Source organism: Ornithorhynchus anatinus, chromosome X2, assembly GCF_004115215.2.
Source record: "Ornithorhynchus anatinus isolate Pmale09 chromosome X2, mOrnAna1.pri.v4, whole genome shotgun sequence".
Lineage (NCBI taxonomy): Eukaryota > Metazoa > Chordata > Mammalia > Monotremata > Ornithorhynchidae > Ornithorhynchus > Ornithorhynchus anatinus.
In genome coordinates this window covers 9,089,351-9,112,860 of record NC_041750.1, presented here as the reverse complement: position 1 = coordinate 9,112,860, position 23,510 = coordinate 9,089,351, and the positions used below count along the sequence as shown (strand labels likewise).

The following is a 23,510-nucleotide window of genomic DNA, read 5'->3' as shown; positions in this document are numbered from 1 at the left end:
GACCCCCTGAGAACCCAGTTCCTCCCCCACCCTCCCCTCCCATTTGTGCCATTTCCTAATCCAGTGAGAGATGGGCAGCAATATAATGCTCCTCCCCAAAGCAAATGGGACTGAGGTGGCCTGCAGTGGACCCTAAAGGGGTCAGTGCCTGGGCTTCTTCTTCCTTGCCCCCAGCAACACCCCCCCCCCCCGACTCCCTCTCCTTACCCATCGCCTTATCTTTTGGGGTCAGGCTCTCACTCGTTCCTTTTCAACGCCCTTCATGGCACTCAGAGCCCCTCTGCCAGGGCAGTTTGGGTTGCAAAAGCCAAACCGTTTGTGGAACACCACAAAGCAGTGGTTCCCTGCCCTTTCCCTTCCCCCATCACTTTTACCAGACCCTTCTCCCACCCTCCCTTAGAGATGGATCTTGCACAATAACAGGGAAAAAGGACAGACCTTGGGGGGAGGGGGTGTCTCTCTCAGCCTCAAGCCCAGTCCTTGGCCAGACCCCAGCAACAATGGACCCCACCTCCCCCTAAACATAACTGTCCCCACAGATCAGGGATGGACAATCACAGCTTCCCCTGCTTGGTCTTAGGAAGAAGGGGTACCTCAGTTTCCCCATTGCTGCTTATGTGGCCATCTCCACTCCCCTCTCCCCACTTCCCCCCAATCCCAAGGGACTGGGGACCATGCCTAATTTTTATTATTATTAATATTAATGGTATTTGTTAAGCACTTATTATGTGTCAAGCACGGTTCTAAGCGATGGGGTAGATACAAACTAATCAGATTGGACACAGTCCTGTCCCACAGGGGGCTCACAGTCTTAATCCCCATTTTACAAATGAGGTAACTGAGGCACAGAGAAGTTGTGGTTTGCCCAAGATCACAGAGCAGACAAGTGGCAAAGCCGGCATTAGAACCCAGATCCTTCCGACTCCCCGGCCCGTGCTCTATCCACTAGGCCACGCATTCTTTCTTAGCACTTAGTAGAGTGCTCTGCACCCATATTATATATTTTGTTGGTATTTAAGTGCTTACTATGTGCCGGGCATTGTACTAAACGCTGGGGTACTGTATAAATTAATCAGGTTGGACACAGTCCATGTCTCAAATGGGGCTCACCATATTAATCCCCCATTTTACGGATGAGGTAACCGAGGCCCAGAGAAGTTAAGCGACCTGCCAAAAATCACACAGCAGACAAGCGGCCATGCGGGGATTAGAACCCATAATAGAACGATTATGACAACTACCCCCATCTGCTTTCTGAAGGGATTTCCCAGGTCGGAGAGATGACCCGTTATCCTGGACTTGGAACTGGAGGTCAAGCCTGTGTGGGTTCTGATGTGGGCTGACCCACTTGTTCAAATCTGGTGGTGGCTCTTGTCATTCCTGGGCCTTACAAACGAGGAAGGGGGAGGTGCAAGAGCAGGACCACATTGCCTCCAAAATCATGAGCAGGAAATCTTGGTATGAACACTCTCAGGGGTGGGGGAACATGGTTTGAGGAACAGAAGCTCCTCTACTCCCATTTGCTACCCCACCCCCCGCCAACCCTGTGTGGATATAATAATAATTAATGATTGTGGCATTTGTTAAGCGCTTACTATTGACAAACACTGTTCTGAGTGCCAGGGAAGATACACGGTAATCAGGTCAGACACAGTCCCAACTCATCTGGGGCTCAGAGTCTGAGGAATTGAATCCCCATTTGCCAGATGAGGTAACTGAGGCCCAGAGAAGTGAAGTGACTTGCCCAAGGTCACACAGCAGGGACGTGGAGGAGCAGGCATTAGAACTCAGGTCTGAGCTCTCTCCACTAGTACACACTGCTTCCCTAAAGACCCTCCCTCCCCACCACTCCACTATACCAGCTCAGGTCCTGCAGCGACCCGCCCTGGCTCCAAGTGGAGGCTAAGGTATCTGTCCACTTCCTCCCTCCGGCCCCGTTTCATATCCAACAGACCACCACTCTCTCCACCTTCAAAATTCTTCTAAAATTCTCCTTCAGGAGGAGGCCTTTCCCGACTAAGCCTTCATTTCCCCCATTCCCACTCCTTCTGAGTCAGTTATGACCCAGATCCCAGAGTGGTCTACATGGACCACAGCCCCTGGAATTTCCCCAGGATCCCAGTGGATCAATTGGGTTTGGGGTAGGGGAAGAGGAAAATGGGGGTATCATGAAGTGAAATCATTCATCTTGGTGCCACAGTGAATGGGGTAGGACCTGTGTTATGCTCTGGGGAAGCAGAGTTGCTAGGATTGGAATTCGGGGTTTCTAAACGGTGAGCCTGTCGTGGGCAGGGATTGTCTCTATCTGTTGCCGAATTGTACATCCCAAGCGCTTAGTACAACGATCTGCATACAGTAAGCGCTCAGTAAGTGCGATCGAATGGGGATCCAGATCCCTTCTGTTCGCTCCCTTGTGAAACAGGACCAGCTACCTCAAGGATCACTTCAAAACCCCCTGAGGCCTGGTGTTCTGGACGTTCGGTAGAACAGCATTTCCGTGGGGTAGAAGTAAAATCCATGGGTACTACATGCCGGTCGTCTCAGCTGGCCTTTTCCTCTAGCCACCCCAACTGTGACGAAGTGAACAGATCAGCTAGACTCAATCTCTCCCTCCTACTTCCTGAATCAGTCTTATGGTGGAAACGGCAGGGCTTCTAGGGCAGCAGAAAATCTGTAGGGGGATTCAGGCTACCTATCGGCCCCATAGTGGGGCTTAGGGTCAACGTCTTCCAGGACAGTGTACCCCAAAATCCAGAAAAATATTCCCTCCGGTGGGCACGGGTCACTCCGTCCTATCTCGATGCTCACAGGTCGTTGCCTCGCCGTTGCGTCTGTGGGCAGTGGGAAGCAGGGAGTTCTCTCTTCCGGCTCGTGGGACAAGACCAACTCCTCAGACGCCTATGGCCGAGGAAGGCCGCGGGGAGAGAAGGGCCGGGGCAGGGGGGACGGATGACTCCCAAATGATTATCCTTTATCCCCCCACCCCCCCGGCGTATTCAAGGGACGCGTGGCGGGGTCCCTCTGGGAGACCAGGGGGACCCAGGAATACATGGATCCCTCGAGGAAAGGAGACAAAGAGGAGTAGCCCATCCAAGTTCCTTGGGTCCACTGAGGCCTGTGGCTAGAGTCTTGACAGGTGAGCGCTTTTGTGAGTACTGGGGAGCTGGTGTGGGTCGGGGACTGCCTTTGCCCAGGAGTTGGTGCCGTGGGACGGTATCACCAGGGACCCTCCTGCCCGCTCTGGTTCAATGGGAAAGGAGATTTGAGGGGACGGGAAGGAGTTAAGGCAAACGCTGCCTGGAACTCTCTCTTTTAAGAAATTGGGAGAGGAAGGGAAGAAGAAATAATTGGAATTGGGGGAAGGGGGGGGAGGCAAGGAGGCGGGGTTGCTCGCTCTTCACGTGATACGAGTCGAGTTCGCGGGGCGCCCCCCACTACCTCAGCACAGTGGTGGGCGGCCCCCACAACGCGTGGTCAACCTCCATTGGCCCGAGTCGGCAGCCAATAGAAATCGGCCATCTGGGAACCCAGCGTTCCGAGACGCAGTCTAACCTGCTAGCCCGGCCTTGGGCCAATGGAAAGGGAGGTTGGGGGCCTCCGAGCCAATGGGCGGCAGGCGAGGTGGGTCCGTGGGCCGGGCGATGTTGGCTTGAGACACGGGGCGTATAAAGGCGGGCAGGCGCCCGCCGGCTTGGTCCCCACTGCAGAGACGGAGTCGTGAGTGCTGCCACCGTTGGAGGAAGCCTCTTAAAGGGCCAGTCACTTTCCCCCCTTCCCCAGACATGCTGCCGCTGCCGTTACTACTGCTGGGCCTCCTGGGGCTGGCCGGGGCTGCCGAGCCCCAGGTCCACTTCAAGGAGCAATTCCTCGATGGAGGTAAATGGGGGTGCAGCCCGTGTGATGCACCCCCCTCCCCCCTGCCCCCCCCCCCGCGGATAAGCCGCTCCCTCGCCCCTCTGTACCCACTCGGGTTCTGCAGTGACCCGCCCTTCGGCCCCTGGCCCTTAATGCAGTGGCCCACACCCCCGCCCGGGACCGGCCTCATCCTCTGGCTTCCTCGGAGTCCGTGGGAACGCCGTGAACCCCCCACTTTCTGTGTTTCGTGCGCTCTACCTAACGATCTCCCTTGGGAGTTTACTGGGAGGACCCCCCCCCCCCCCCGCATTCCACTCCTCTGACCTTATGACCCTTCCGCCACCAAGGCCCCTCCAGGGCCTTCTCCCTCTTCACGGGGTACAGAGGGGGCCCGTCCCCGGAGCTTGAGGGAAGGCTCCGTCGACTCCCGGAGTTAATGACCGCTTTTTCGGTTGAGGAGGAGAAAAAAAATCGAGTTGATTGAAACCGGGGTTGGCCGGGGACTCACGGGAGAGATGGGAGACGATGTATCGCCTCTTTGGGAGTGAGGAGATGGGTTCCCAGTAGATTGTGATTAAAGGTAAAAATAGTCCCAACGTCTGAGTGACCTTAGGAGTCAGAGGGCCGAGCCCCAGGCGCTTCTTTGTTCGGGCTACCAGAGGATTGGAGGGGTCTAGATAAACTGGTCCTAGGGGCTTTGTTATTGAAGAAGCAGTGGGGAGGGAGGTGACACCATACAACATGAAAGTTAAACACTGGGATTGACACAGCTTCAGAGATTATTCCTCAATGTCCATCCTCCATGTGGGCATGGAGAAGTGAATGAAGTCTGACATTTACTCACACACACACTCACCTCTCAACCCCGCCTCCTCCCGTTTTTTTTCCCAGAAGTGGAACGGTGGGGGAGGGGAGGAATACGGGCAGAAGCATTTGTGAGAGGCTAAGATGAATGAAGTACATAAAGGTGTCTGTTTTGTCTAGACCGCCAAGGGCCCAAGGGATTTTTGCCTTCCCCACAATTATCTCCCCGTGTGTGGCCAACAAGCTGCCCCTGTGCGCCACCTTGTTTGGCATGACAAGGATGGAAAGCCAGAGGCGTTTCCTTCCTCGACTGCAGGGGGGGGAGGGAGAGGGCAGAAAGCAGAAACCCGCTTTGGGTATCTCCCACCCTGCGTTTCCGTAGCCCCGCACAGGCCAAGAGGAAGGAACCCTGTTCCGCCAAGCCTCGGGGGAAGATGGGCCTCACTGAGGACTAACGAGAATAGCCACTGCCCAACTGGCTTTGTTTCATCCCAACAACCTACACCCAGTGTGAGGGGAGCCAGTGAAGTCTATGTGAGGAGCTGAGTTGCAAAGTTGATAATGTGGGACAGAGTTGGAGCAAGCGGAGAGGCAGAGCAAGGGGTCTTCTGTGCTCTGAACTTGGAGACTGGATGTCTCTCTGAACTGTGGGCCATGTGGGAGACAACAGCATTTTCTTAGTCAGGGTCTGGTCTCTCCCAGTCCGTTGTAGGTGACCGAAACCAGAAGGTTGCTGATGAGGGGGATTGGGGCGCTCTCTTCATTCCTCCCTCCTCTCCCCTAGATGAGAGGAAGCTTTATGGGGCTGAGTATCGGGTACTGATTCTTCCACTTCCTCCCGCAGATGCTTGGGGAGAACGCTGGGTAGAATCCAAGCACAAGTCTGACTTCGGCAAGTTTAAACTGACGGCTGGCAAATTCTACGGCGATGCTGAGAAGGACAAAGGTGAAGGGCCTGGTGGGGTATATTACGGGGTAGGCTCTTGGGGAAGGGTGGTACTCATACACTGTGTCCCGAAGACACGGTCCCTTCCCTTGAAGTCCTCAGTGGAGGGAAAGATGCAAAACTCTCCCTGGGACTTTGAAAGTGGGGATGGCAGCAGGGGACAGCTGTAGAATTCATTCAGTCATATTGAGTGCTTACTGTGTGCAGAGCACTGTACTAAGTGCTTGGGAAAGCACAATGCAACAATGAGACACATTCCCTGCTTACAGTCTAGAGGGGGAGCCTCTGAGATGAGGAACCAGCCTGGGAAAGGGGTCAGGAGGAGTGATCCAAGGGGCTGAAGACATACTGATGAGGGTATAGAAGTGAATGGGAGACATTGGGTTTTTTTCTTATTTCCTTCCTCCCTGCAGGACTGCAAACGAGTCAGGACGCCCGGTTCTACGCCTTGTCTTCCCGTTTTGATTCCTTCAGTAACAAGGACCAGACACTGGTGGTGCAGTTCACGGTGAAACACGAGCAGAACATTGACTGCGGCGGTGGTTATGTGAAGCTGTTCCCCTCTGGCCTGAACCAGGCTGACATGCATGGGGACTCCGAGTACAACATCATGTTTGGTGAGTCCTTGTGGGGTCAGGCAGGTGTTAATCGTGTTCACATCTGATTTTGTTCTTGCCCAAAGAGGGACAGGGAGGGACTCTTCTTTCCAATTTTACAAGATGGGTAGAAAGACCTAGGCAGAAGGAATTCGCCTACATCACAGTGAATTAGTAGCACAGCCAGGCCTTGACTCTAGAAACCCAGGAGCCACATAACTAGTCCTGATGAGAGTTGAGTGTGCTACTGGAAGGAGGGCAGGTTGTGGGGTGGGAATAAATCCCCAAAGAGCCACCCCTCCCCCCAACCTACCTTCTTGATTCTGTCACCTTCAGGCCCAGACATCTGTGGCCCTGGCACCAAGAAAGTCCACGTCATCTTCAACTATAAGGGCAAGAACGTGCTGATCAATAAAGACATCCGTTGTAAGGTGAGTGGCCTCATCATGTAGGCCAGGAGAGGGGGGAGATGCCCGGGATGCTCCTTGCTGGGCATGCTGCCTGGAGGCTGGTGATCTGACTTCGTCCCTGGTTGCCTTGACCCCAGGATGATGAGTTTACCCACTTGTACACACTGATCGTGCGGCCGGACAACACCTATGAGGTGAAGATTGACAATAGCAAAGTGGAGTCAGGGACGCTGGAGAGTGACTGGGACTTCCTGCCCCCGAAAAAGATCAAGGACCCTGAGGCCAAGAAGCCAGAGGACTGGGATGAGCGGGCCAAGATTGATGACCCTACAGACACTAAACCAGAGGTCAGTTGTGGGGGCCGGAGGTCACCCAGGTGGGCAGTTGGAAAGCAGACCCCGTCCCCTTGGGGATGGTCCCAACTGACTCCCTCTTAATTTTTCCCCTGTCCTCAGGACTGGGAGAAGCCAGAACACATTCCTGACCCCGATGCCAAGAAGCCAGAGGACTGGGATGAGGAGATGGATGGGGAGTGGGAACCACCTGTCATCCAGAACCCAGAATACAAGGTGAGGCGTGAGGGGCCAGCCGCCCCCCCACCCCCCAACCCGGGATGCTCTAACCTCTCGGGCTAGAGTAACGCCCCAAGGTCCGTTCATGGCACTCTGTCCTGCCTAGTGCCTTTCTCTAACCCACTGTGGTTGTTCTCCAGGGTGAGTGGAAACCTCGACAGATTGATAATCCTGACTACAAGGGCAAGTGGGTCCACCCTGAAATTGACAACCCCGAGTACACCCCTGACTCCAACCTGTATGCTTACGACAGCTTTGGTGTTCTGGGCCTGGATCTTTGGCAGGTAAGCTGCGGGTGGGCAGGGGAAGGGTGTGCCTTTCTGTATCTGCTACTCTCGGGCTCAGAGTTGCCCACGGCGGGGCTAGGGCAAGAGGGGTGGCCGTTCTCTACCAGGGTCGCTGGGACCTAAGTCTTTACTCTCTGCCTGCAGGTCAAGTCTGGAACCATCTTTGACAACTTCCTCATCACTAACGATGAGAAATACGCAGAGGAGTTTGGGAACGAAACCTGGGGTGCCACCAAGGTAATGGGCTTCAAAGTGCCCTGGGCTGGGGGCGGGCAGGAATCCTGGGCCTCAGTTCCAGGTGCCCAGATGAGCCACGGCACTCCATGGCCTCAGTTTTTACCCCGTAAAGGGGGAGGGTGAATGTTGAAGCGGAGCTGGATTTGCCCTGCAGGAGGCAGAGAAGAAGATGAAGGAGCAGCAGGATGAGGAACAGCGGAAGAAACAAGAGGAAGAAGACAAGAAGCGGAAAGAGGAGGAAGGGGAGGATGAGGTGGATGGGGATGATAATGAGGAGGAGGATGAAGATGAAGAGGAGGAGCCTGAGAAAGAGGAGGAGGAGGAAGAGTCAGAGGGGCAGCCCAAGGATGAGCTGTAGGGGGCCACTACCTGGCTGGGGCCTAGGACTAAGGCCAAGGTGCCCCAGAGGGGCCAGGGCCCACGTAATGTCTCTATGAGACTGGAGAACTGTTTCCATTGGGGTTCGGTTTTTTGGGGTTTTTTTTTTTTTTTTTTGGTTTTTTTGTTTTGGTTTTTTGTTTTGTTTTGGGTTTTTTTCCCCCTTTGGTTTTCGTTTTTTTTTTTAACTGGTGTTTTTTCAATTTCCTTCTCTTCTCCCTGACCAGCCGCTGCCCCTCTGCTCAGGTCTATGCCCACCTAGTCACCTGACTCCTAGCCCCCTTCCTGTCTCCTGAAGGTGGGCAGTGAGGGTGATATGATTGGGGTTTTGTTTTTTTTCCCCTCCTCTTAAAAAATTCTCCTGAGGGCTTTAAATCCAGGAGTGGGCAGCTCTGAGACAGCTTGAACCAAGGGTCTCTTCAGCATCACCAAAAGTTGGGGGGGGGGGGGGGAGGCGGAATAAGACTGGATCCACCGAATCTGGGTATCAAACCCTACAGAGGTTTGTCCCTTCTTCCTTGAGGCGTATCATTAAGATTCACCCACATCTGAGCACAGATAAAATCCCCAACCATGTACCCCCACTGTGCCCCCACTCCACCCCCTGCAAAAAAAAAAAACAACACCCAACACACCCACTCATACATACACAGAGCACCAAAACAGAAAAGCTATCAGTGGAGTGAAAGAGCATGGGTGGGAGGGGTCGGCATGGGGAGTTTCTTCCCTCGGCATCCCCCCTCTGCTTTGGGGTAAGGGTGGGAGGCTCAGTGCCACCATGGGGAAGCAGCATTTATTGGTCTCCTGTGTGTGTGGGACATTCATGTACTTGCTCATTCACAATGTATGAACAACAGCAGAAACAAATTTCTATTAAATTAAGTTTTGTCTCCTTTTTGTGTTGGCTTCTTTGGTGGAGAGGGAAGTGGGGCTTTTCCAGTGCTTGAGTCAGTGTTTGGCTGGTGCTTTCCCACCGGCTCCTCCAGTGCTCCAATTACTAGGTGCAGAGTAGGGAAGCAACATGGCCTAGGGGAAAGAGAACCGGCCTGGGACTCAGAACCTGGGTTCTAGTACTGGCTCTGCCACTTGCCTGATGGTGAACTTGGGCAAGCCACTTAACTTGTCTGTACCTCAGTTCCCTCATCAGAAGGATGATTTAGTACCTGTTCTCCTACTTGGACTGAAAGCCCCATATGGGACCTGATTTTCTTGTATCAACCCCAGTGATGATGGTATTAAGTGCTTACTATGGGCCAAGCACTGTTCTAAGTGCACATAGTGAATGCTTAATTACAATGCACAAATGGGAATTAGACATAGTTCCTGTCCTGGGGCGGGGGGGCGGTCAGTTCACTTGAAAAATGTCAAGGGGGAGAGGGGACTTAGCAACAGATACATAAGAAATAGTATCAAGGTTGGAGCAGGTACCAACTGTGAGGGATCGTCTGAAGCTAGGTAAGGAGGGAGTGCCTCCATGTCATGAATGGTGTCTGATTTAATAATAACAATAATGTTGGTATTTGTTAAGTGCTTACTATGTGCAGAGCACTGTTCTAAGTGCTGGGGGAGACACGGGAATCAGGTTGTCCCACGTGGGGCTCACAGTCTTAATCCCCATTTTACAGATGAGGTAACTGAGGCACAGAGAAGTCCGTGGCTCAGTGGAAAGAGCACGGGCTTTGGAGTCAGGGCTCATGAGTTCGAATCCCAGCTCTGCCACTTGTCGGCTGTGTGACTGTGGGCAAGTCACTTAACTTCTCTGTGCCTCAGTTCCCTCATCTGTAAAATGGGGATTAAGACTGTGAGCCCCACGTGGGACAACCTGATTCCCCTATGTCTACCCCAGCGCTTAGAACAGTGCTCGGCACATAGTAAGCGCTTAACAAATACCAACATTATTATTATGAAGTGACTTGCCCACAGTCACACAGCTGACAAGTGGCGTGGCTCAGTGGAAAGAGCACGGGCTTTGGAGTCAGAGGTCATGGGTTCAAATCCCAGCTCTGCCACTTGTCAGCTGTGTGACTGGGCAAGTCACAACTTCTCTGTGCCTCAGTTACCTCATCTGTAAAATGGGGATTAACTGTGAGCCTCTCGTGGGACAACCTGATTCCCCTGTGTCTACCCCAGCGCTTAGAACAGTGCTCTGCACATAGTAAGTGCTTAACAAATACCAACATTATTATTAAGTGGCAGGAAGCCCACCATATTTTGCAAGTCCCTAGCTGGTCTGCCCCTAGCTTCCTCTGAGGGTAAATGGATATGTGAAGGCTTTGGGATGATTTAAGTTAGGGGAACTGTACTTTTTAAAAAAATAAATAAGCTCAGGATTTAAATGCTCTCCCACTTTTAACTCTTCCTGCCTTTCACTCTTCCTGTGGCTTCTGTCAATAGGAAGACAGTGGGTGAGAAATGTGTTGGTGGGTGGAGCCCCAGGTCTCTATCCAGGCCTCAGGGAGGGAGATAAGAAGGGACCATTGAGATGGTGCTGTTAAGGAAGAACAGATTATAGTTTGCCTGGGGTGTCTGAAGGAAGAACTCTGCTACATCTCACCTGCTTTTGTAGGCTGATGGAGGAAGATGCAGTCATCCCTGCTAGCCCCCCCGGAATGGGTGGGGTTTTTTTGCCCACTCATCCTACTTCTTCCCTGGCTGCTGTGATGATCCAGCAAGTGGGAAGCGTTGCTGGTTCCCTCCACCTCTTCCCCCTTACAGGAGTTTGCCTCTGGCAGAGGTTCCAGGATAAAAGGGGACAGGGATAGGGGTTCTTCCTCTGCCTCCCTCTCCCTAACTATAGGAGTCCCTCAGTCTGGGTCCCTGTGATTGTGTTCCAACCTGATTAGCTTGTATGTACCACAGGGCTCAGTACAACGTCTGGCATATAGGGCTTAACCACTCACTTCCTTGGGGAACTGGTCTGCTCCCATGACTCTGACTACCACCCTTATTTAGATGGCCCCCAAGTCTACCTCCTCAGCCCTGGCCTCCCCCGTGATCCCACATCTGCCTCCGGGATATGTCTACATGGATGCCCCAAGTAGATGCACCTCAAACCCCACATCTTCCCTCCCAAATCCTCTCCTCCATCTAACTTCCCCATCCCAGTTGACACCATCATCCTCTGTCTCCCTTAAACCCACCACCAAGGCATTATCCTCGACTCCCTTCTCTCAACGCCCATATCCACTCTATCACCAGATCTCATCGCTGCTTCCTCCAGGACATTTCCAGAATTCGTCCCTTCCTCTCCAGCCAAATGGTCACCACACCGGTCCAAGCACTTGCCATATCCTCAATCGATTACTGCATCAGCCTCCTCGCAGACCTCCTTGCCCCGTTTCTCCCCACTCCAGTCCATACTTCACTCCGCTGCCTGGATCATCTCTCTCAAAAAAAAATCACCCTGCACACTCCTCGCTCCCCACTTCTCAAAAATCTCCGATAGTTGCCCAATCCCTTCCACATCAAGCTGAAACTTCTGGCCGTTGACTTTAAAACACTCAGCTTTCTCCCGACTACTTCTACTCCCACTGATAATAATAATAATGGTATTAAGCGCTCACTATGTGCCAGGCACTGTACTAAGCACTGAGGCGGATACAAGCAAATTGGGTTGGACACAGTCTCTGCCCCACGTGGGGCCCACAATCTCAACCCCCATTTTACAGGTGAGGTAACAGGCCCAGCGAAGTGACTTGCCAAAGGCCACACAGCAGATAAGTGGCAGAGGAGAATTAGAACCCATGACCTTCTGACTCCCAGGGCCACACTCTATCCACTATACCATGCTGCTCACACGTGGCTCCTCTCCAAGCCAACCTCCTACATTTTGCCACATTCTCGTCTCTCACCTTCGAACTCTTGCTCATGCTCTCCTCTCTGAAACTAACTCCCCCTTCAAGCTGGCAGACCACATCTTCGAAGCGCTTCGAAAAGCCCACCTCCTCCAGGAGGCCTTCCCTGATTAATCTCTCATCTTCCCCCTCTCTTTCCCGCCCTACTGCCACTTCGGCACTCCCACATCACCTAAACACTTGGTTATTCAACCCCTCCCCGCCCATTTTACGGCACTTGTTTTCTACACATCTTTAAACTCGGCTGCTCTCCCTTACCTGCAGTTTATTTTAGTGTCAGCCTACCGTGTCCTCCCCGGATAGACTGTGCACTCCTCGAGGGCAGAGATTATGTCACCTAAATCTGCTGTATTCTCCCAAGTGCTTAGGACAGTGCTCTGCACAGAGTAAGGGCTCCATAAATACTCTTGGTTGGGGCAGCTGTTCCTCCATCGGCCTGTAAAGGGGCCATTTTGTGGCCACACGACCGGCACCGTTCCTTGGATGGATGTACCGCGCATTGGTGGCAAAGGGAGCCCGGGGATTAATTTGGGGGGAGAAACCTTCCCCTCCTCGCCCCCAAATCTACGCAGGTTTCAACAGCGCGGCCAGTTAGCGAAAGCTCCCGAATTCCGTCGATGACTGCGCATGTCCAACCGAGAGGGCCGGGCGCCCTCCCCCGTCACGTGAGAAGGGCCGATGGTGCCGCAAATCCCCTTCCGGAAGTCACGTGACGTGAGAGCACCATGACTCGGAAGTGTTTGTCCCCTTTACTTTGGCGCTAAGATGGCGGCGGCGTGAGTTGCATGTTGTCTGTCTGTGCTCGGGGGCTGCCGCCGCGTCTGGGAAAACGAGCGCCGCCCGGGTATTTCCCGTCGTGAGACTTGCCCCGGCTTCTCCCTTCGCGTGACCCGCCCGGACCTCGTCATGGCCGTTACCATCACCCTCAAGACCCTGCAACAGCAGACATTCAAGATCCGGATGGAGCCGGAGGAAACGGTGAGGGGCTCCGACCGACAGATGGGTCTTCGCAACCCCGCGGGGGGGTGGTCGCGGGACGGTCGGGGGATGTGGGAGAGGGTGACGCCTCGGGAACTCCAGTAGAGAGTGCCCAAATCCCCGAGGCGGCAGAGGGTGGGGTTTGTCTCCGAGGAACCCGGCCCCTTGGTGTGCGTCGGACAGCCCTCCGCCGGCCGGAGGAGGAGCGGTTGAGGTTCGCCCCCTCCGTGCCCCGCCAGATCCTAACCCCTTTCCCGGAACCGTGGACTTGGAGGTGAAGGGTCTGCTCCTCCCGAGGGGCTCGCCTCGGGGTCTGGTGGCTCATCCTTCCCTTCAGGGGAAGGAAGGCCTTGAGGCCGGAGTGACTGCGGCTTCGACCTCTGGCGGCCCATCGCCCCCGAGCCCCGGCATCAGTGAGAACGCGGGCGGGGGAGGGGCCGTGCTGGGCCGGGGAAGGCGGGCAGGGAGGACCGGAGCCTCAGAAGTCTGGAGGCAGGAGAGCCCCGTGACTGTATTGCCCCGCGCCGCAGGGGGGCGCGCCAGCGACGCCGGCGCCATTTTGACCGAGTCCGTAATCGCGCGAAGGCAAAGCCTCTGTGAGGTCAGACGAGTAGGGGGATGGGATTGCCCCCTCCCCTAGCCCAGGCCCTCCGTGGCGACGGCTGGTGCGGACGTGGAGGGAGAGCCGGCTGCCCCTCTTGTCCCTGCAGGTGAAGGTGCTGAAGGAGAAGATTGAGGCGGAGAAAGGCCAGGACGCATTCCCTGTGGCTGGTCAGAAGCTTATCTATGCCGGCAAGATTCTCAATGACGACACCCCCATCCGGGACTACAAGATCGACGAGAAGAACTTCGTGGTGGTCATGGTGACCAAGGTACTGCCGCCAAGTCCCCTCCGAAGGGGCTCCCGCCTGGGCTCGTGAGGTGTGTGTGGGGGTTAGGGATAGCTGAGTTAGCACCGGTCGTGCCCCCCCCCCCCCAATTCCAGGGTGGAGCGAGCTGTCCCGGGTAGATTAACTACCGCCCCCAGGGCGCGGTCTGCCTCGCAGGCAGGTGGAAAACGATATGGGCACTGACTCTTTTCCCTTCCCTCTCCAGACTAAATCGGGGCTAGGCACCTCGGTACCCCCAGAGACCGCGCCTGCCTCAGAGCCTTCGGTGTCCGCCCCGGCGGCCTCCATCGTGGCCATGCCCTTGACCCCATCGAGTCCCAAAGAAGAAAGGCCGACGGCAGATAATCCGACCAGCCTGCCACCTCCCGAAACTGTGACTGGGTAAGAGACGCTCTTGGGAGGGTGAGATTTTGACCACTCGAGCCCCAGGGAACCACAAGCCAACCCCTGGGTTCCTCCGGTACCACCCTCCCAGTTCCGTTGGTGGAATCTGCCGTGTTTTGGGCCGAGGGGGAGCAAGTGGGGTGCCGGGGGGGGGGGGGAGGGGAGGGAGGCGGGGCGGGGGGGGGAGCGAGGACAGGGGTAGGAGGGATGATGGGATGAGGGCACGGGAGAGCAGCTTTCAGAGGTTGGCACATTCCACTGGAGTACGGTGGCAGGGCCTGTTGATGCCAGTTAAGGCTGGGGGATAGCAGAGCTCTCCTGAGTCTGGGGGCATGGAAGGGGATAACGATTTGAGGTACCGGGTACAATTTCTCTCTCTCGAATTTGCAGCTCTGTTCCCTCTTCAGGTAGCATCGGGCGGGAGGATGACGCGGCCTCCACATTAGGTGGGTTGATTGCCTCCCTGTGGCAGGCAGCTCCCAGATATGGTGCTGCCAGCCGGGCCAGGGTGCCCATCCCTATGATTCAGATGCCCATGGGGCAAAAGGAGAGGAACCTGGGCTTTCCATGGGTGGAGTTGAGGTCCAGGTGCCTGCCTATGACTTGTGCCTACAGGACCCTGGGATGTGCTGCCTTCAGCAGGAGGGTGGGGACACTTGGGTTCGGTCGATCAAGGAGCGTTTTGGGGTTGAGGGAATTGGAAGCGAACTTCCCTGGATTCCAGTTCATTCCATCCGCTTGTCAATTATCTCTCTGTCTCTTGTTCCCACCTCCAGTGACTGGCTCGGAGTACGAGACGATGCTCACCGAGATCATGTCGATGGGCTACGAGCAAGAGCAGGTGGTGGCCGCGCTGCGGGCCAGTTTCAATAACCCCCACCGGGCCGTGGAGTATCTGCTGATGGTGAGACACTCTCATTTTGTCCAATGCCATTTCTGTGCATGTCTGCTGGAGGTAGGAGGGTGGTGGAGAGGAGCCCAGGTGAAAACACCGGACTTGCCGGTGGAGAACGGGGTAGGGGAAGAGGTTCCCCGGGGACGACGCCACCTCCCTGTTGGGCTCCCCTCATCTTGGTGGTTTTGCAGGGCATTCCTGGCAGCCCGGAGCCAGAGGGTGGTCCCATTCAGGAGAGCCAGTCCAATGAGCAAGCTGCTGTGGAAGGAGGTCAGCGGGCATCAATCTTGTCGGGGTGGGAGTTGATGGGATGGGCATGTGTTGTGTGGCACTCTCCCATATACACACACACTTTTCCGGGCCTCTTGGCTCCTTTTTCCTCTGGACCTTGTCCAGCCGCCTCGCCCTTAGCACAGCACTCATTGGAGCCATCCCCCGTAGGGGAGAACCCACTGGAGTTTCTGCGAGACCAGCCGCAGTTCCAGAATATGCGACAAGTGATCCAGCAGAACCCAGCCCTGCTGCCCGCCCTGCTTCAGCAGCTGGGCCAAGAGAACCCCCATCTCTTGCAGGTACCGATGCAGGGGGAGAGGTGCCTGGTGGGGACGGGGAGGCCAGGGGGATGTGTGAGGCCCATGGGCTGAGAGAGGGCTCTGGAACTGCCCAGCGGGGTTCATAAGGAGAGGAGATGGAGCTAATTCATCATCCGCTTCCCCTTGCTGACCCTGCTTCCTTGCCCATTCCAGCAAATAAGCCTTCACCAGGAACAATTCATCCAGATGCTGAACGAGCCATCAGGGGAGCTGGGCGATATGTCTGACATAGAGGGGGAGATTGGAGCCATTGGTGACGAGCCCACCCAGATGAGCTACATCCAGGTCACTCCACAGGAAAAAGAAGCCATAGAGAGGGTAAGAGGAGGCAGGAACTCCTCCTGGGTTTTGCTTCTCTCTCCAGCTACCCCTGGGTCTCATCCCCTCCAGTCTGCAGGGTGGGGTCTTGGGCAGACCGTTGATCTATGGAGCAATCCAACTAGGAGGCAAAGACCTGGCTCCAGGCCCCCCTGGGGTGGGGGTGGGGAGCAGCCTATGGCCCTATTGCCCTCTGTCCCTTCTTCATGCTCAGCTCTGTCTCTCTTCTCCCTGTTCTCCCCTGGCAGTTGAAGGCCCTGGGATTTCCCGAGAGCCTGGTGATCCAGGCTTACTTTGCTTGCGAGAAGAATGAAAACTTGGCTGCAAACTTCCTCTTGAGTCAGAACTTTGATGATGAGTAATTAAAGGAAAGGAACCCACCAACTCACCACCAACAAAAGTTTTATATAAGAAAATATATATATTCATGTTTATTTAAGAAGTGGAAAAAAGAGAAAACTTGTAAAAAAAAAAAAAAAAGACAAAAAAACAACAAAAAAACCCAACAAACCAAAAACTCACCCCTGGTTTTTCTCCCCACCTCCTGGTTTTTCTCCCCCCCTCCCTTCCACCTGAGCCTAGGGCAGCTGGAGGGGAAAATGCAATTGAAACCCCCTCCTGGGGGTGAAGTGGAGAGGAGTGTGAGTGTGTGTGTGTGTGTGTGTGTGTGTGTGTGAGTGTGTGTGTCTCCATACGCGCACACATGCACACGCACAAGACTGGAGGAGGCAGATGGATTCTTGTTGGCCTCTGGCCCAGCTCATTGCTGCCAGATGGAGCTGTGTGCTGTCCCAGCCCCAGGCACAGAGCAGATTTTTCCTCTCTGTGGGATCCGCTGCCTCTCTTCTTAGTGGGTGAGGGGTGGCTTCCCGGTTTGGGGCAAGGAGTGTGAGCCCCAGTGGCCCTCTCCTTAGCCCCTTCCCTTCCTCAGAGCTGCTGTAATTTGGAAGCCAGCCTCAATTTATTTTTACTCGGAATGAAATGTTCCCAATACCATCATGGAGTTGGAGGAATGTTAGAGCCAGGAGATCCAGCATCTCCCCACTTCCTCCTCCTCCTCCTCCTCTTCCTCCTCCTGCATGCCCCAGTGCCAGCAAGCAGCCCTTGTTATCATCTGCCCATTTCTCCCTTTCACCCCCGCCAAAAAACAGCAAAAAAATAAAAAACAAAAAAAAACCCCACAAAGAACAAAAAACAAACCAACAAAAATCACCTGGGTGCTCTAGGAGTCGTTATGGCTCTGGGTTCAAAAGAGTAAAAATACACAGAGCCCCTGAGACAGTCATAGAGTGAGTGGAGGACGGGAAAAGTTTTACTTCTTGTATACACCGAAGCGCTTAATACAGTGCTTCCCACTTAGTAGGTGCTCAATATGTAAGCCCAGGTTGAGGAGAAGGGGTGGGGCGGAGTTGAGGCAGGGAACAGGCTCAAATCAGAGAGCAGTCAGTAATGACATCTTGCCCGATTTAGGCTCCTGTTTCCCAGCCTAAACGGGCAGGAGGTCCGTGAAGAAAGTTTTCAATTAGACCCTTGGCCTTTGCCTGCTGTCTCTCCATGGGCAAGGCTCCTCACTCCTAAAACAGGTCCGATACCTGCCCTCCCTACCTCGTGAGACGTGAGTTCCAAACAGGACAGGGACTTCGATACCGTTTTGTTGTACCCATCCCAGCACTTAAGATGTAGTTATGGCATTTTATTGAGTGCTAGGTGGAGAAAGCAGCTGACCTTTCTGCCCCCTGCCACTGGGTCCAATCCCAACACAGTATTAACGTTTCTTCCTTGCTTGGAGTTGGCCTTTTCTTGGTTTGGCCCTAGTGGTGCAAGCCTTGCAGCACTCTTCTCCCTCTTCCCTCCCTTCCCCCTCCCCTCCGTAATCTCTATTTCTGCCTTTCCTCTGGGCACCGGCCCCAAATCTGCAATGCTTTGTGGGGGGGGGTGGGGGGAGACAATCTATTTCACCAGACATTACAGTGAAATCTGGGGGAACAAAAAACAAACCCCATGGAACTCAAACCCCAGAGTGCGAACATAATGTAGAAGCTGTTCACAGCCCCAGAGCACTAGTTCCCATCCATCTCTGAGCAGAAACATATCTTGTTGATAAAGGTTTTGAAGTGAATAAAGTTTTAAAATGAGCTCTGCCCATTTGAGCCGTCTTATTTTTTCTTCTCACACGTACACACGCACACTCACTGCAGTCATGCAGTTTGCTGCGCTTTATATAAAGCCATGCACCTATGGGGTGATCTTGTTGATCAGGAGCTGTCATCTCCCCACCCCCACTTCATTGTACTTCACTGCTTTGGAAAGTTCTGGCAATTCCTTATAAACCCATGCTTCCGCTGGGGAGTTAAGACACCTACCCTAGCCCCAGCCCTGAGGTCCCAAGGACACGGCTCTTTGAGCCTTTGCAGCCTTTCCTTCCCCAGGCTGAATAGCAGGATGGGTGTTTTCCCCCTTGAACACACGGTCTGTTTTGGCTGTTCTCCTCCTTGGTAATTGGCTAATTACTGGAGATTAATGTTGGTAAACAGAAGCCTTCTCCCCCTTTGCCATCTGCTGCTGCTGCTCCTGCTCCTACAAAGCCTCCATTATTTCTCTACTGCCTAGCCCTCCATATCTCCCCTCCCCCCTGGTTGGCAGCATTGTAAACCCTGCTTGCATGGGCAACTCCAGGCAGCAGCTGAGAGGAGCTGGCGGTTGGGTAATGGAGGAGGAGGAGGAGGAGGAGGGAAGGCATCCCCCCCGCCCCCTTCGGCCTTCTCTTTACTGGGTACTGGAAGCCAGGGTCTGCCCAGTTCTAGGAAGAAGGGGATTGCGGGGAGAGGGAGGATCGAGCTTGACTCCCAGCTGCTGCTGCTGCTGTCCAAGTCCCAACGCCTGTCAATCACCAACTGCTGTTGCAGGTAAGGGCAGAGAACTCCCCCCACCACCTTTCTGCTCCCCAAATCCTTGGCTCTGCTACTTCAACCCTCCGAAGGAGCTAGAGAGCGACAGTAAGATCTTTCCGAGTAGTTGCTGGTCTGCCCCTGAAAACCCCAGTGGGGAACGAATAGGCCGGAACACATGCAAGAGCTAGACAGCTCAGGGAGCGGTGAACCACAGGGACGAGGCCAGACGCCAGGTTCTATGTTTTATTGTCAGGATTTTTGCTTTTCCGCAGAAAGAGGGCTCAGGGAAGACCCCGTGTCCTTAAGGCCTGAGCGGGAAAGAAGGACGCCTGCTCAGCCAGCCCAACTCCCTGTTATTCCGGAGAGGCTGCAGCAGCTGCCTGCAAAGCCGCAGCCCGGGCTTCCAGCTTCTGCTGCTGCTTCTGCTCCTTCAGCTGTTTGCGCTGTTTCTTCTCCAGGTCCCGCACCAGTTCTTGAAACTTAGTGCTGCGTGGGTCCACATTGTAGCCCAGCTGTTCCCGGGCCTCTGCCAGCAGCCGCCCCCGCCGCAACTTGTCGGCCTGTGCCTTCTCCCACCGTTCCTTCTTCTCCCGCCGCCAGTCGGCAATCATCTGTGGCATTTTAGCCATGTTGGCTTTGATGAGATTCTCCCTGTGGGGAGAAAGGGGTGGAAAACGATGAGGCACTGAGCTGGGTGGGAGTTTTCACAAGAGTGTTTGGGAAGGTTCTTACTAGATTTTCAAGTTTTCAAATCTTGGGAATAATTTATTTTTTTTTGACGGTATCTGTTCGGAGCTCACCGTGTGCCAGGCACCGTACTAAGTGTTGGGGTAGATGCACAGGCCTGTCCAATCAGTCAATCGATCAATCACATTTGAGCACTTACTGTGTGCAGAATACTGCACCAAGCGTTTGGGAAAGTACAATATAACGGGGTTGGCAAATACGTTCCCTGCCCACAACAAGCAGCAGCCTGGCCTAGTGGATGGAGCACAGGCTTGGGAGTCAGAAGGACTTAGGTTCTAATCCCAGCTCGGCTACTTGTCTGAGCCTTGGGCAAGTCACTTAACGTCTCTGGGCTTCAGTTAATAGAATGTAAGCTCTGTGTAGGCAGGGAATGTGTCTGTTATCATTATATTGTACCAAGTGCTTAATACAGTGCTCTGCATACAGTAAGTGCTCAATAAATCTGACTGACTGGTAGGAAAGACCAGGTCTGAGAACCAGGCATCTGGACTCCCAGCTCCCTTGTGCCCCACCTGCTTTCCCCCACTACCACCTGCCCCCACCCCCAAACTCCAGGGCCTTTCTTCCCCCTTAATTCACCACTTGGGTAAAATCTGGATAAGCCACATACAATGACCCAACTCAATGAAGCAATGTGGCCTAATGGAGAAAGCACAGGCCTGGCAGTCAGAGGACCTGGGTTCTAATAATAATAATAATAATTGCGTTATTTAAGCGCTTACTATGTGCCAGGCACTGTACTAAGTGCCGGGGCGGATATAAGCAAATAGGAATGGACGCAGTCCCTGTCCCACATGGGGCTCAGTCTTAACCCCCCTTTTACAGATGAGGGAACTGAGGCCCAGGGAAGTGATTTGCCCAAGGTCACTCAGCATTCATTCATTCCATCGTATTTATTGAGCACTTACTGTGTGCAAAGCACTGTACTAAGCACTTGGAAAGTACAATTTGGCAACAGATAGAGACAATCCCTACCCAACAACAGGCTCACAGTCTAGAAGGGGGAGACAGACCACAAAACAGAAGTACACAGGCATCAGTAGCATCGAAATAAATAGAATTCTAGATACATACACATTAATAAATAGAATATAAACAAATATAGATGACATGTGGGGTGGGGAGGGGGGTAGAGCAGAGGGAGGGAGTAGGGGCGATGGGGAAGGGAGGAGGAGCAGAGGAAAAGGGGGGCTCAGTCTGGGAAGGCCTCCTGGAGGAGATGAGCTCTCAGTATGGCTTGGAAGGGGGAAAGAGAGCTAGTTTGGCGGATGTGAGGAGGGAGGGCATTCCAGGCCAGAGGCAGAACGTGGGCCAGGGGTTGATGGCGGGATAGGCAAGAACGAGGCCCAGGGAGGAGGTTAGCGGCAGAGGAGTGGAGTGTGCGGGCTGGACTGTAGAAGGAGAGAAGGGAGGTGAGGTAGGAGGGGGCGAGGTGATGGAGAGCTTTGAGAGTGAGTGCCAAGAGTGAGGAGTTTTTGCTTCATGTGAAGGTTGATAGGCAACCACTGAAGATTTTTGAGGAGGGAGATGACATGCCCAGAACGTTTCTGTAGAAAGAAACAGAGTGAAGTATAGACTGAAGCGGGGAGAGACAGGAGGATGGGAGATCAGAAAGGAGGCTGATGCAGTAATCCAGTCAGGATATGATGAGACTGTACCAACGAGGTAGGTACAAGGCAGTTTGGATGGACAGGAAAGGGCAGATCTCGGCGACGTTGTGAAGGTGAGACCAGCAGGTTTTGGTGACCGATTAGATCTGGGGGGGTGAATGAGAGAGCAGAGTCAAGGATGACTCCGGGTGGAGATGCAGACAAGAGGCAGAGCTGGAATTGGAACCCATGACCTTCTGACTCCCAGGCCCATGCTCTATCCACTACGCCATGCTGCTTCTCCGCCCCAGCTCCGCCACATGCCTGCAGTGTGACCTTGGGCAAGTCGCTTAACTTTCTAGACAGGCTCGACAGACGAGAGAGACAGACAAGATGGAGGCACAGTGAAAAGGTTAGCATTAGAGAAGTGTGCAGGCTGGGTTTTAGCAGGAGAGTAATGAGATGAGGTAGGAGAGGGGCAAAGTGATTGAGTGCTTCGAAGCCAATGGTGAGGAATTTTTGTTTGATGCGGAGGTGGATGGGCAACCATTGGAGTTTTTTTGAGGAGTGGGGAGGGAAAGGAGGCTGGGAGGTCAGCAAGGAGGCTGATGCAGTAATCCAAGCAGGACAGGGTGAGTGGATAGGGTTAGCGAGCATATTAACATGGTAGTAGTTTGGATGGAGAGGAAAGGGTGGATTTTAGCGATGTTGTGAAGGTGGACCTGACTGGATTTAGTGACGGATTGAATATGCGGGTTGAATGAGAGAGAGGAGTCAAGGATAACATCAAGGTTACGGATTTCTGAGACAGGAAGGATGGTGATGCCATCTACAGTGATGGGAAAGTAACGGGGAGGACAGGGCTTGGGTGGGAAGATAAGGAGTTCTGTTTTGGACATGGTAATAATAATAATGTTGGTATTTAAGTGCTTACTATGTGCCGAGCACTGTTCTAAGCACTGGGGTAGATACAGGGTCATCAGGTTGTCCCATATGAGGCTCACAGTTAATTCCCATTTTACAGACGAGGTCACTGAGGCCCAGAGAAGTGAAGTGACTTGCCCACAGTCACACAGCTGACAAGTGGCAGAGCCGGGATTCGAACCCATGACCTCTGACTCCCAAGCCCGGGCTCTTTCCACTGAGCCACGCTGCTTCTCTACTGTGAGCCCCGTGTGGGACAGGGCCTGGGTCCAACCTGATTAGCTTCTAACGACCTCCCCGCGCTTAGTCGGTGCCTCGGCACATAATACGTGCGGCGGCGGGGCTTTAGTGGCAAGGGCTCGGGGCCGTGGGTTCTAATCCCGCCTCCGCCACTTATCACCTGTATGAACTCGGGCCGGTCACTTCACTGGGCCTCAGTTCCCTCATCCGGGAAATGGGGATGAAGGCTGTGAGGCCCACGTGGGCCGACCTTATACGCTTAGAACAGTGCCTAGCACACAGTACGCGCTTAGGCAATTCCATGATCGTTATTATTACCGTTATTACCAAGTACCAGAGCAATAATCCAGAAGAACTCCGTGTGTATGTGTTGGTGGGGGAGGCGGGGGGGAGCTGCCCTCTTTACCTGGCCAGCCGCTTCTCCTCCCGCAGTCGCTCCTTCTCTCTCAAGGCCTCCTGCATGTCCCGGAGGCTCGGGTACCACTCCCGCTCCTCGGCTTCCAGCTCCCGCAGCCGTTCGGGCCCCGGCCACAACCGGGCCGGATCGAGCCCCGAGGCGGCCCCGAACCGCCCGTACTGCTTGGCCGCATACTGGGGCGTCAGCTGCCAAGTCGGGGTGAGGGGATCCTCCGGGTCCGGGAAGCGGGGCCGGCGCGGCCAGTTGGGCACGGGCCGGACCTTATAAGAACGAGAAGCCGGGCTGGGAGGCGCGGGGAGGCGGCGGAGGATGAAAAGGAAGAGGCGGCCGCCACCGCCGCCACAAGCCTGCCGTGTGGGCGCCGCCATCTTGCCTGGCCGCCGGGGTCCTCGCCAACTCCGGGCTGCCCACGGCGCTGCCAGGCCGCCTTACGGGGAGGTCACTGAGGCCCAAAGAAGAAGGATCGTGGTATTTGTTAAGCGCTTCCTATTTGTTCTAAGCGCTGGGGCGGATACAAGGTCATCAGGTTGGCCCACTTTAGGGCGCACGGTATTCATCCCCATTTTCCGGATGAGGGAGCTGAGGCCCAGAGAAGGGAAGCGACTTGGCCAAAGTCACGCAGCTGACAAGCGGCGGAGCCGGGATAATAATAATGATGGTATTTGTTAAGCGCTTCCTATGTGCCAGGCACTGTTCTAAGCACT

The 23,510-nt window shown here is 54.4% G+C and overlaps 3 protein-coding genes and 1 non-coding gene across 5 annotated transcripts; 3 read left to right on the top strand and 1 right to left on the bottom strand.

The window, feature by feature from the left end:
- The first annotated feature begins 3,678 nt into the window (after positions 1-3,678).
- MIR1410 (microRNA mir-1410) lies at positions 3,679-3,796 on the top strand. Its single transcript, NR_034884.1, has one exon. It is a non-coding gene; the product is annotated as a microRNA mir-1410 (primary transcript).
- On the top strand, positions 3,684-8,980 carry CALR (calreticulin). The gene is made up of 9 exons (XM_039910485.1): positions 3,684-3,876; positions 5,504-5,605; positions 6,019-6,222; positions 6,538-6,632; positions 6,749-6,958; positions 7,067-7,180; positions 7,324-7,467; positions 7,615-7,707; positions 7,862-8,980. The coding sequence occupies exons 1-9, from the start codon at positions 3,783-3,785 to the stop codon at positions 8,063-8,065; spliced, it is 1,260 nt and encodes a 419-aa protein (XP_039766419.1). The 5' UTR covers positions 3,684-3,782; the 3' UTR covers positions 8,066-8,980.
- Positions 8,981-12,679: 3,699 nt separating this feature from the next.
- RAD23A (RAD23 homolog A, nucleotide excision repair protein) lies at positions 12,680-18,132 on the top strand. Of its 2 annotated transcripts, none has more exons than XM_001513674.5 (9): positions 12,680-12,917; positions 13,628-13,789; positions 14,013-14,188; positions 14,582-14,637; positions 14,968-15,095; positions 15,278-15,356; positions 15,528-15,658; positions 15,833-15,997; positions 16,246-16,413. In XM_001513674.5, the coding sequence occupies exons 1-9, from the start codon at positions 12,846-12,848 to the stop codon at positions 16,357-16,359; spliced, it is 1,083 nt and encodes a 360-aa protein (XP_001513724.1). In that variant the 5' UTR covers positions 12,680-12,845; the 3' UTR covers positions 16,360-16,413. The 2 variants fall into 2 exon arrangements, with proteins under 2 accessions (XP_001513724.1, XP_007670841.1); XM_007672651.3 differs by having other exon boundaries at positions 12,722-12,917; positions 15,483-15,658; positions 16,246-18,132.
- Positions 18,133-19,117: 985 nt separating this feature from the next.
- GADD45GIP1 (GADD45G interacting protein 1) lies at positions 19,118-23,191 on the bottom strand. Its single transcript, XM_029052836.2, has 2 exons — positions 22,795-23,191; positions 19,118-19,539 (listed from the first exon to the last, which is right to left on the bottom strand). Exons 1-2 carry the CDS (start codon positions 23,172-23,174, stop codon positions 19,242-19,244), a joined length of 678 nt encoding a protein of 225 aa, XP_028908669.1. The 5' UTR covers positions 23,175-23,191; the 3' UTR covers positions 19,118-19,241.
- Between the last annotated feature and the right edge of the window lie 319 nt (positions 23,192-23,510).